Raw genomic sequence first — 11406 nt, forward strand, 5'->3', positions numbered from 1 at the left:
TAGCCTTAGCCTTAGCCTTAGCCTTAGCCTTAGCCTTAGCCTTAGCCTTAGCCTTAGCCTTAGCCTTAGCCTTAGCCTTAGCCTTAGCCTTAGCCTTAGCCTTAGCCTTAGCCTTAGCCTTAGCCTTAGCCTTAGCCTTAGCCTTAGCCTTAGCCTTAGCCTTAGCCTTAGCCTTAGCCTTAGCCTTAGCCTTAGCCTTAGCCTTAGCCGTTTTTGATCTTCGCATGTTTTCCTGGATTTCTCCCTTTAGCCTTGCCCCTTCTGATTCTGTCTGCAGTTCATTGACCTACGCTTCTCCCTTTAGCCTTGCACCTGTGACTCCGTCTGCCAATCGTCGACCCACGCTAGCCCTAGGATTATTCTTGTGTCTTGCCCGCCATATTCCTGGTTGCCACTGTTTGACCCTGCCTGTCTTATGACCATGTCTCTGTCTTCTCCTAATAAAGCTTTGCATATGGATCCGCACGTCTCACGTCTCGTCAGCCCCGTTACAGAATTATTCTCACTGTCTCTTCCAGATCTCTTTAATTTTTCTAATACACCTGTAAATCTTTCTCGTTTCTACTCTCCACAGTTTAGCACAAATTTCAATTTGTGCTTTGCTGAATGTTGCACTTGGATCAACCATTATCTGACTTGGATGCTGATCAGCATCTTAGCCTCGTAAATTCTGCCTGGCTTAAGGTAGCAAATGCAACTGCCCCCCTTAAGTCTCACAAACAAAAAACAAAATCTGCACTGTGGCAAAACTCTGATACCCGTCTCCTAAGACAAAACTGCAGAACGTAAATGGAATAAGGACAGGCTGCATATCTCTCTTCAAATGTTCAGAGACTCTCTTACATCTTATCAGACTGCAGCAAAGTCTGCAAAAGCTGCATACTTTTCTAATTTAATTTAAACTAACCATTCTAAACCTAAGGTTTTGTTTTCAATTATTCAATCTGTCACAAATCCTTCAGTTAACACATTGCCTGTTGCCTCTGATGCTCTCTGTGAAAGCTTCTTGAGATATTTTAGTGAACCTATCAACCTCCAGGAATTGAAGCAAGTGATTGACAAGCTGTAATGTGGGGTTTGGGTTTTGTTTTTGTTTCATGTTCATGTCTTTTATTTTGTAATTGTTTCACCCTGTTAGTGTCATGCTTCTCTTGCCCTCATGTATCTCTGCCTTGTGTATGTCATGTTCTGATTGGTTGTCCTAGTCATGTGTCTTGTTTCCCATTGGTTTGTTCTTGTCATGTGACCCTCTTGCTTGCTATAAGTAGCCATGTTGCCATTGTCTCTCGTCGTGTATTGATGTTGTAACCCGCTGTCGGTGAGTCTAGTCTAGTCTGTTCATGCCTAGTCAAGTCAGTTCATGTCAAATCAAGTCTGTTCAAGTCACTTATTATTGTTTGGATCACACTGTAAATAAACTGCACTTGGGTTCTCACTTACATCCAACCTTCAGTGGATGATTCGTTACAGAATACACGACCACCAAAATGAACCCAGCAGATGTTCGTCTCCGCCGCCTTCGTCAAGGTGATCAGGCTATTGAGGACTATGTTATTGAGTTTCTTGAACTTTCTAACCATGTGGATTTTAATGATGTAGCCCTTAAGGACATATTTCGGGTGGGTCTCAAAGGGGTCATATGATGCGATTTCAAGTTTTCCTTTCTCTTTGGAGTGTTACAAGCTGATTGTGCGTAGATAAAATCCCTGAAGTTGCAAAGACTAAAGTCTCAAAACCAAAGAGATATTCTTTATCAAAATTAAGTCTGTCACGTGACTCTGTTCCCCTTTCGGGCTCTGTCTTTACATTTATTTTCGAAGTTGAAGCTCGCGATTATGGTAAGGGACATTACATTTCCGACGAGTGCTTGCGGTGTTCGGCCAATCACAATGCACTGGGTCAGCTGGCCAATCAGAGCAGACTGCGCTTGTCGGAAGGAGGGACTTTGTAGAAAACGAAGCGTTTGAGAGAGGCGGGGCATAGAGGACCTACAATAATGTACAGTATTTGAAAAATAATGTGTTTTTTGAACATTAAAGCATGTCAACATATTCTGTTACACCAAATACACAAAATAATGATCTTTAAAAAAAGCATCATATGACCCCTTTAATGAACCCATTTGCTCCCAGCTTCCTGGGGGAAAGGTTCACTGGTCCCTTGCTGAGTGTATATAGACTTTTCTCTGCGGTTGAGTGGATCTGCTTTCACTGTGGGTGTTGTGGAGAAGGAACACGGCACTAAACCAGAGCCAGAGTCTGTTCTCGTCACGCCTGCTACTCCAGAGCCTGCTCACGTCATGCCTGTCAAGCAAGAACCTGCTCACGTCACGTCTGTCAAGCCAGAGTCTGTTCACTTCATGCCTGCCAAACCAAAGCCTGCTAACGTCTTGTCTGCCAAGCCAGAGCCTGCTAATGCCATGTCTGCTACTCCAGGACCTGCTCACACCATGCCAGTTAAGTCAAAGTTTACTCATGTCATGTCCACCATGTTAAAACCTGATCACATCATGTCTGCTACCCCAGGGCCTGCTCACGTCACGTCTGCCAAGCCAGAGCCTGCTCACATCATCACTCAAGAGATTATTCACAACATGGCCGCCATTCAAGAGCTTCGTTGCAAGATGGCCGCCACACAAGAGTCTCTTCACAAAATGACCGCCCTTCTAGAGTCTCGTCACATCACAGCTGATCTTCCAGAGTCTCGTCACGACATGGCCGCCATTTCAGAGGTCCACGAGTCTGCTCCTGAGGCCTCTCCTGTCCACGAATCTGCCCCAGTGGCCTCTCCTGTCCACGAATCTGCCCCAGTGTCTCTGCTCTGCCATGGCTTCCTGCTCTGCCGTCATCACCCGGCCACCCTGCTCTGCCTGCACTGCCATGGCTGCCTGTTCTGCCTAATCCGCCATGGTTCCCCGATCTGTCTGCTCCGCCATGGCTCCCCGCTCTGCCTGTTCTGCCTGCTCCGCCATGGCTCCCTGCTCTGCTTGCTCCGCCATGGCTCCCTGCTCTGCCTGTTCCGCCATGGCTGTTTTTGTTCATGTCTTTTATTTTGTAATTGTTTCACCCTGTTAGTGTCATGCTTCCCTTGCCCGCATGTATCTCTGCCTTGTGTATGTGTCATGTTCTGATTGGTTGTCCTAGTCATGTCTTGTTTCCCATTGGTTTGTTCTTGTCATGTGACCCTCTTGTTTGCTATAAGTAGCCATCATGTTGCCATTGTCTCTCGTCGTGTATTGATGTTGTAACCCGCTGTCGGTGAGTCTAGTCTGTTCATGCCTCGTCTAGTCTGTTCATGTCAAGTCACTGATTATTGTTTGGATCACACTGTAAATAAACTACACTTGGGTTCTCACTTACACTCGCCTTCAGTGGATGATTCGTTACACAAGCTTAAACCTTCATTCTGTTTTAGCGATATCATTCACCCAAGATTTTTAAAATTAATTATCGATTCGATTGGGCCAGGTTTGGTGTCTCTTATTAATAAGTGTCTCCAAACCGGCTCTGTTCCTGCCAACCTTAAAGTCGCTACGGTCACTCCTCTGCTCAAGAAGCCTTCACTGGATCCTTCTGTCCTAAAATTTTTTCGGCCTATTTCTGTTTTACTTTTCATTTCAAAAGTTTTGGAGAAAATTGTGCTGAATCAACTTCAACATTTTCTGACTAATAATTGTATTTATGAGGTTTTCCAATGTGGTTTTAAGTCTGCTCACAGCACTGAGTCCGCCCTTTTGAGAGTGTTACATGATATTTACCTCTCTACTGATTCCGGAGACTCGGTGGTTCTTATTCTTTTAGATCTATCGGCTGCTTTTGATACCATAGACCACTCCTCACTATTATCTAGATTGGAGTCTTGGGTAGGTCTAAAAGCAAACGTTCTGAAATGGTTTCAGTCATACCTGTCTGACAAAGTTTTTAGTGAAGTTGGGTAATTTTTCCTCTTCCCCTGCTCCTCTGACCTGTGGCCTTCCACAAGGCTCTATTTTAGCTCCCGCTCTATTCTCTCTTTACATGTTCCCTCTGGGCTCTATTCGACGAAAACATGGTGTGCCTCTTCATTTCTACGCAGATGACACTCAGATCTATTTACCAATTAAGAAAAACAATTCCAATGCAATTGCTTCTCTTCTGAAATGTTTAGAGGAGGTTAAATCATGGCTAGCCCAAAATTTCCTCTTCCTAAATGAAGACAAGACCCAGGTAATTGTTTTCGGTCCAAATGATAACTCTGTGTATGAGCCCTGAGTTAGAAAGTTTATCCGTTTTTAGATCCTCGCGGGTGCGGAACCTAGGTATTCTAGTCGACCAGCATTTAAAATTTGATAAACACATCTCTTCTGTCATTGGGTCCAGTTTCTATCAGCTTCGTTTACGGTCTAAAATTAAACACAATCTCACTCCAAAAACTCTAGAAATGGCTGTTCATGCGTTAGTTACGTCTCGTCTAGATTACTGCAATTCTTTATATTGCGGTATATCTAAATCTCAAATTGCGCATCTTCAGCTTGTCCAAAATGCTGTGGCCAGACTTCTTTTAAAGTGTCGTAAACATGAACACATCACTCCAATTCTTAGATCTCTACACTGGTTGCCGGTTTGTCAAAGAATAGACTTTAAAATTCTCCTCTTTGTATATAAATCCCTACATAACCAAGCTCCTGTCTATCTATCTGACCTTCTTTACTTCTATACTCCGTCTAGAAGCCTACGATCCTGTGACCAGGCCTTGTTGGTGGTCCCTCACGTTAGGCTTAAGCGTAGAGGGGAGCGTGCATTTGCAGTGGCAGGGCCACAACTCTGTAATACCCTACCTTTAGAGATTAGAATGGCCCCTTCTTTGTCTGTTTTTAAGTCCTTGCTAAAAACTTTATTTGTTTTCTTTAGTGTATTTACTACTGTGATATGGTAATTTTTTAATTGTCTGGTTTGTTCTGTGTATGTGGTAAAATTGTTGCTCTTTTGGAAAGCACTTTGGTCAGCCTGATGGCTGTTGTATATGTGCTCTACAAATAAAATGAACTTGAACTTGTATGATTTATGCCTAAAACAAGCTAAATGTCTCTGATCTGGTATTTATGAAAAGCTTAGTTTCACTCTGCATCAAAGTATAAAATCAAGGATAAAAGAATAAAAAAAACTTACCACAGTTGAAGTTTAGAGTTTTTAAACCTGTTCATTCATAATGCATATGCACCGATCAGCACTAACACTCTTGAGTCTCTCGGAAATATGCTGTTTTCATCTGTGCAATGAAGAGGGTTTTTTTCTGTTTGAAGGTAGGTATAATATAATCCACACAGGTATCGAGGGCTGGTCTTGTTGAAAGATGCATTCATTTAATTTTGACAAGGGTTTCACTGAGGCTCAGGACTAGTTCAACATGTTAGTCAAGTATATAGAGTGTGCTTGGCATGTGCTTTTCTGTTCCAAAGAAAAATGCCCCTACAGCTTTGAAATTGAGTAGATTAAACCGTCAACATTTGAAAACAAACCTGGAAATAATGCTACATGTGAACCAGTCAAGATACTTTTTTTTCACTGTAGTCTGAGACCAGGCTTTTACAGTATCTGTTATTTAATATCTACTTATTTTTTTTTAACAACAAACATTCTTTTTTTAAATTTTTTTTTTATCTTGCATTTATTTATTGTTAATATGATTTATTTATGTATTTCATTTTAGCTCTGGCAGATGGTACAGGAATCTTATTTTCAGCTGCTTTATTCCATAAACTGAACTTCATAACGCATATTCCAATAAAGAAGGCCAGTTGGAGTATTTTTGTATTACTGTTTTATAAGGATTTGAAAAAAGAAACGCATATTTACTTCCCCTTCCAAGTGTCCACTCAGCGTAAATAAACTACATTTTCGCTTACAGTTCCCCTTTATTGAACGCTGTGGAAGCGGTTTAAGTTTCTGATTGGCTAAAGAACGCGAGGTCAAGTGCAACTTTTGTCCAATCATCGTCGAGGAAATTTCTACAAGCATTTCCATTGGCTAAATCGGACCCGGAAGCTTGACGTTGACAAGGAAATCTCTTCTCTTGAGCTGTGTCTTGGGCAGCACAAATCTGAACTCAGAAATAATATTATTTGCTTTTTAGTTACTTTGCAACTGCATCTTAGAGTTTCCGAGGATGGGATCTAAAGATCTGAAACTCCTAGATGTTTTTTCATACGAGAGTCTGGTGCACGCAGTCGCCGGTGCTATGGTAAAAACACAACTTTTCATTATTAAATATAAGTTATTATAAACTATATATACTTCTCTGTCTTTCTCTCTCAATTTCAATTTAAGAGTGCTCTATTGGCATGACAAAAGTTATACATTTGTATTGCCAAAGCAATTGCAGCTGGACTGCTTACAAATAGTACACATGTATTAACAGAAAGAAAAATAATAATAGTAATAATATATAAAAAGTATTAAGCATGTAGTGCAAAATGAATTACTAATGTATGCAAGTATATAAACTAGAAATAAAAATAAAATAAGGGATTAGACATATTTACAGAAGCAGAATATACATCTAAGTAATATAATACAGTAATATGGCGTAATATAATGTAGATGTGCTGGAAACATCAGATCAGGGCAAGGTGAGTGTTTTCTCTTCTGTGGTGACAGGCAGACACATATTGAGCAGCAAACACACAGCAGTTCTTGTGTCCTCCTAACAGATACGGCAGTTTCTCCTGGTTTGAGAGAGTTTGAAATGTCTGATGGATCTGCTGTATTTTATCATAGAACACTGTCCGTATATATCTGTGTATTTGGGGCATTCTGTTAGGAAGTGCAGCTCTGTTTCCATCTGATTCAGATCACAGTGTGAACACAGTCTCTGCTCCGGTGGCAGCCATGTTTTTCTGTGTCTGCCCGTCTCTATCATCAGCTTGTGTCCGCTGAGTCTGTATCTGGTCAACGTGCTTCTCAGTTTCTTATCTGACACTGTGTACAGATACTCTGCCATACTGTACTCTCTTTAGGGCCAGATAGCATTGCACTTTACTCTGCTGTTGTGTTTGGGTTTGCCATTGAGTGATGTAGTTCTGTTTGGTCTGTGCAGTAATCTGACTGATTCTGATGCTGTGATTCAGAGCAGCAGTAGATGTTAGTGAAGCATCAGGACTGAAGCTCTGGATCAGCTGAGGGAGGGGCTTGCTTTCTTTGCTCATCTCTTGGTATTGCAGGGCTTTATAATGATATGATTGGGGGTCACTGAGCTTCAGATGTTTCCAGAATTTAATTGCCCTTTTTTGTATCTTTATGATTCGAGGATATTTGCCTAATTCTGCCCTGCATGCGTTATTTGTTGTTCAAGTTCATTTTATTTGTAGAGCACATATACAACAGCCATCAGGCCGACCAAAGTGCTTTCCAGAAGAGCAACAATTTTACCACATACACAGAGAACAAACCAGACAATTTAAAACCCGCACGTTTAAAAATGACCATATCACAGTAGTAAATACACTAAGGAAAACAAATACGTTTTTAGCAAGGACTTAAAAACAGACAAAGAAGGGGCCATTCTAATCTCTAAAGGTAGGGTATTCCAGAGTTGTGGCCCTGCCACTGCAAATGCACACTCCCCTCTATGCTTAAGCCTAACATGAGGGACCACCAACAAGGCCTGGTCACAGGATCGTAGGCTTCTAGACGGAGTATAGAAGTAAAGAAGGTCAGATAGATAGACAGGAGCTTGGTTATGTAGGGATTTATATACAAAGAGGAGAATTTTAAAGTCTATTCTCTGACAAACTGGCAACCAGTGTAGAGATCTAAGAATTGGAGTGATGTGTTCATGTTTACGACACTTTAAAAGAAGTCTGGCCACAGCATTTTGGACAAGCTGAAGACGCGCAATTTGAGATGTAGATATACCGCAATATAAAGAATTGCAGTAATCTAGACGAGACGTAACGAACGCATGAACAGCCATTTCTAAAGTTTTTGGAGTGAGAAAGTGTTTAATTTTAGACCGTAAACGAAGCTGATAGAAACTGGACCCAGTTGTGTGCCGGTGCACGTGTAATATATTTTTACAGAGTTCTGCATGCAGGGTCTCAATTGGATGTTTTTTCCCATTTGGTGAAATCTTGATTTGGATTTGTCAGTGGACCCCACACCTCACTGCCATAGAGGGCAATGGGCTCAATTACTGATTCTAATATTTTCAGCCAAATTCTAATAGGGATCTCTGTAGGACATTTCCGTTTTATGGCGTAGAAGGCCCTGCATGCTTTATCTCTCAGTTCATTCACAGCATGATTAAAGTTTCCCGTGGATGTGATTTTCAAACCCAGGTAGTTGTAGTGTGATGTGTGTGTTATCTGCTTAGTGCCTAATGTAAATGTGTGTTGTGTTCCCTGGGATCTGGATCTTTTCTGAAAGATCATAATTTTGGTTTTCTTCAGGTTGACTGTCAGGGCCCAGGTCTGGCAGTATTGCTCTAGCAGGTCCAGGTTCTGCTGTAAAGCGTGTTGAGTGGGAGACAGCAGAAGTAGATCGTCTGCATACAGCAAGCATCTGATCTGTGAGTTGTGTAGGGTGAGGCCAGGGGCTGCAGATCGCTCCAGACTGCTCGCCAGTTCATTGATGTAAGACAGGTCAGGTGTTTAGCGTGAGATCCTTTGGACGATGAAACATGAAGAAGTTGTTCCTTCATATTATTTATAAGTTCATCCTTCTTTCGAAGTTCGGATTCCAACACAGACAGTTGTTCCTGCATTTCTGTTTTAATTTCTGTTATTTGTCTTCTAAAAAGTTGATTTGTATTTGTTTGTTTGTAGGGCAGTGTTACAGCAATGACTGTTTTCTTTCCTCTTGACACAGCCCGGCTCAGGCTGCAAGGTAAAAAGTACCTTTTTTTTAATCTGTGCTGCTGAGATTTCTTTTGTTAGGGTTTTAAAATATGTGACCGCATTTCTTTCTTTTCCTGCACAGTTGATGATAAGCGTAAAACTAAATCTTCTCCAGCCATTCTGTCAGAGATCATCAAGGAGGAGGGTCTGTAAGTTATTTCACATGTATTGCTTTGTTTTGTGTCATCTGTGCTGAAAAGTCTTTCTCATTTCAGGTTGCAGTCATAACCATTTTTTTCTTTCTCTCTCTCCAGGTTAGCTCCATATAGAGGCTGGTTTCCAGTGATCTGCAGCCTCTGCTGCTCAAACTTTGTCTACTTCTATTGTTTCCATAGTCTGAAGGCCACCTGGCTGCAAGGTCAGAGGTCAACACCAGGGCGAGACCTAATAATTGGCATTGCTGCAGGTTTGCTTATTTGAAAAATATAAAATGCCAAAAATAAAAAAGGTTTCTGTCGTACATATATTTTGTGATTACAGTAGTAACGCTGTAATGGAGTAAAAACATTGATACTGTGAAATGTTAATAGTTTATGCTGCTTTTTTTCTTGTGAAAATCATGATATGCTCCCATTCTAAAAGGTTGGGGTATGTAAGTTTTAGAAACTAATACTTTTATTCAGCAACGATGCATTGAATTGATAAAAAGTGAATCCTTAAAATGATGATTTCCACAAAAATATTAAGCAGCAAAAACTGTTTTCAACATTAATAATAATAAAAACCTTTATTAAAGGGATAATTGACCCAAAAATTAAAAATTCTGTCATCATTTACTCACCCTCAAGGTGTTCCAAACCTGTATGAATTTCTTTCATCTGTTGAACACAAAATAAGCTATTTTGAAGAATGTACTTGCTGGCAGCCCTTGACTTCCAATAGTATTTTTTCCATACTATGGAAGTCAATGGCTACCAGCAACTGTTCGGTCACCTACATTCTTCAAAATATCTTCTTTTATATGTGGTAAGACTAAAATAACAAAAAAAAACTGTCTACCTTTAGGTGTAGTGAATGTTCTTGTGACCACTCCACTCTGGGTAGTCAATACCAGACTGAAACTGCAAGGGGCGAAATTCAGAAATGAAGACATACAGCCCACACACTACAAAGGAATTACTGGTAATTATAAAAGATGTGAACCTCATTTCATTCCCTTTAATTCAAATGTGTGTCCAGTAATGATATTAGGTGATCTGTCTCTCTTTAGATGCATTTGTACAGATCATGCAGCAGGAAGGAGTGGGTGCGTTATGGAACGGGACGTTTCCCTCCCTGCTGCTGGTGCTCAATCCAGCTGTGCAGTTCATGATCTATGAGGGTCTGAAGAGGCAGCTCATGAGGGGCGTCCACAGAGAGGTCAGTGCAGGCTACTGATCCAAGAACAGTTTTTAGGGTTTAAATTGGACTAAAATTCATAGTAAGCAACTTTAACAGTATTAAAGCTAATGCAGTAATGTACAAATTTTGAATTATCTTCACTTAGAGGCTTTTCTCTGCATACTCAATTATGACAGCTTATGAATAAACAGACAAGTCTATTCACAAGTTCTCTGTTGCCTGGGAAACAGTAACTACAGCATTTCTGATATTAAAGAGCATGCAGATGATGATTAGCATTCATGTGCAAGCATCTGGCGAGTATGAGTAAACCACCCCACATGTGGCTGTAGACGTGCATTGTTACCATAGCAACATAGCAATAAGATTATGTAACTCCTTGGCAACCATGGATGATGCCACAGTCCATTGGAGTTTCAATTAGAACATATCATTTTTTTTTTGGTTTGACTTTTAATGTGCTGCTTCCTCTGTGTTAACAGCATGAATGAGTTTTCAATGTGCTAATTTATCTACATATCCCAGTTTCTTCACCCAAAAACCATTGGGTGTCATTTCAAACTAATATGACTTTCTTTCTTTTGTGGAAACAAAATAAAAAAATAAAAAAATGGAAGAATGTTTGCACTGGGAGCTCTTTACCAAGTAACAAAAGTAAATGCAATCTCTGTAATGTAGAATTGTACACTATATTTAAAGTCTTTATGTGAGGAACTGACCAAAATTCTTGGTCTCCATCATAATTGTGAATCTTATGTGCACTTGCACATATTCACACTTGACAAGACACAAGAATGGTGTTTGGTGTCACTGACATCAGGCGTAAGAAAGTAAAGACATAATTTTTATTGTTTGGGTGAACTAACCCCTAACTTGACTATTTTTCACTATATTTCTGTCTGATTGTTTATAGCTATCCTCAGTGGAGGTGTTTCTTATTGGAGCCATTGCCAAGGCCATTGCAACCACCATAACCTACCCACTACAGACAGTTCAGTCTGTTCTACGGGTAAGACCAGCCAAATACATTTGGTTTATAATTATATTATATATTATACGGGCTGTGAATACATATATTTATATTTTATTCGATTATTGGTTCTCAACTGGTTTTGCTTCAGGACCCTGGTTTTATACACTGAACAAAATTATAAATGCAACACTTTTGTTTTTGCCCCCATTTGTCATGAGCT

The 11406-nt window shown here is 40.5% G+C and overlaps 1 protein-coding gene across 1 annotated transcript in view; it reads left to right on the plus strand.

Moving 5' to 3' along the window:
* The first annotated feature begins 6023 nt into the window (after positions 1-6023).
* slc25a17 (solute carrier family 25 member 17) overlaps positions 6024-11406 on the plus strand; it is an 8193-nt gene continuing 2810 nt past the window's right edge. Inside the window, exons 1-7 of the mRNA XM_016294766.1 lie at positions 6024-6219; positions 8801-8861; positions 8955-9021; positions 9127-9278; positions 9878-9994; positions 10083-10231; positions 11127-11233. Of these exons, the coding sequence (XP_016150252.1) occupies positions 6145-6219; positions 8801-8861; positions 8955-9021; positions 9127-9278; positions 9878-9994; positions 10083-10231; positions 11127-11233 (728 nt within the window). The 5' untranslated portion in view covers positions 6024-6144. The remainder of the gene's footprint in view (positions 6220-8800; positions 8862-8954; positions 9022-9126; positions 9279-9877; positions 9995-10082; positions 10232-11126; positions 11234-11406) is intronic.

This window comes from Sinocyclocheilus grahami, unplaced genomic scaffold (assembly GCF_001515645.1).
Source record: "Sinocyclocheilus grahami isolate Dianchi unplaced genomic scaffold, SAMN03320097.WGS_v1.1 scaffold324.1, whole genome shotgun sequence".
Taxonomy (NCBI): Eukaryota; Metazoa; Chordata; class Actinopteri; order Cypriniformes; family Cyprinidae; genus Sinocyclocheilus; species Sinocyclocheilus grahami.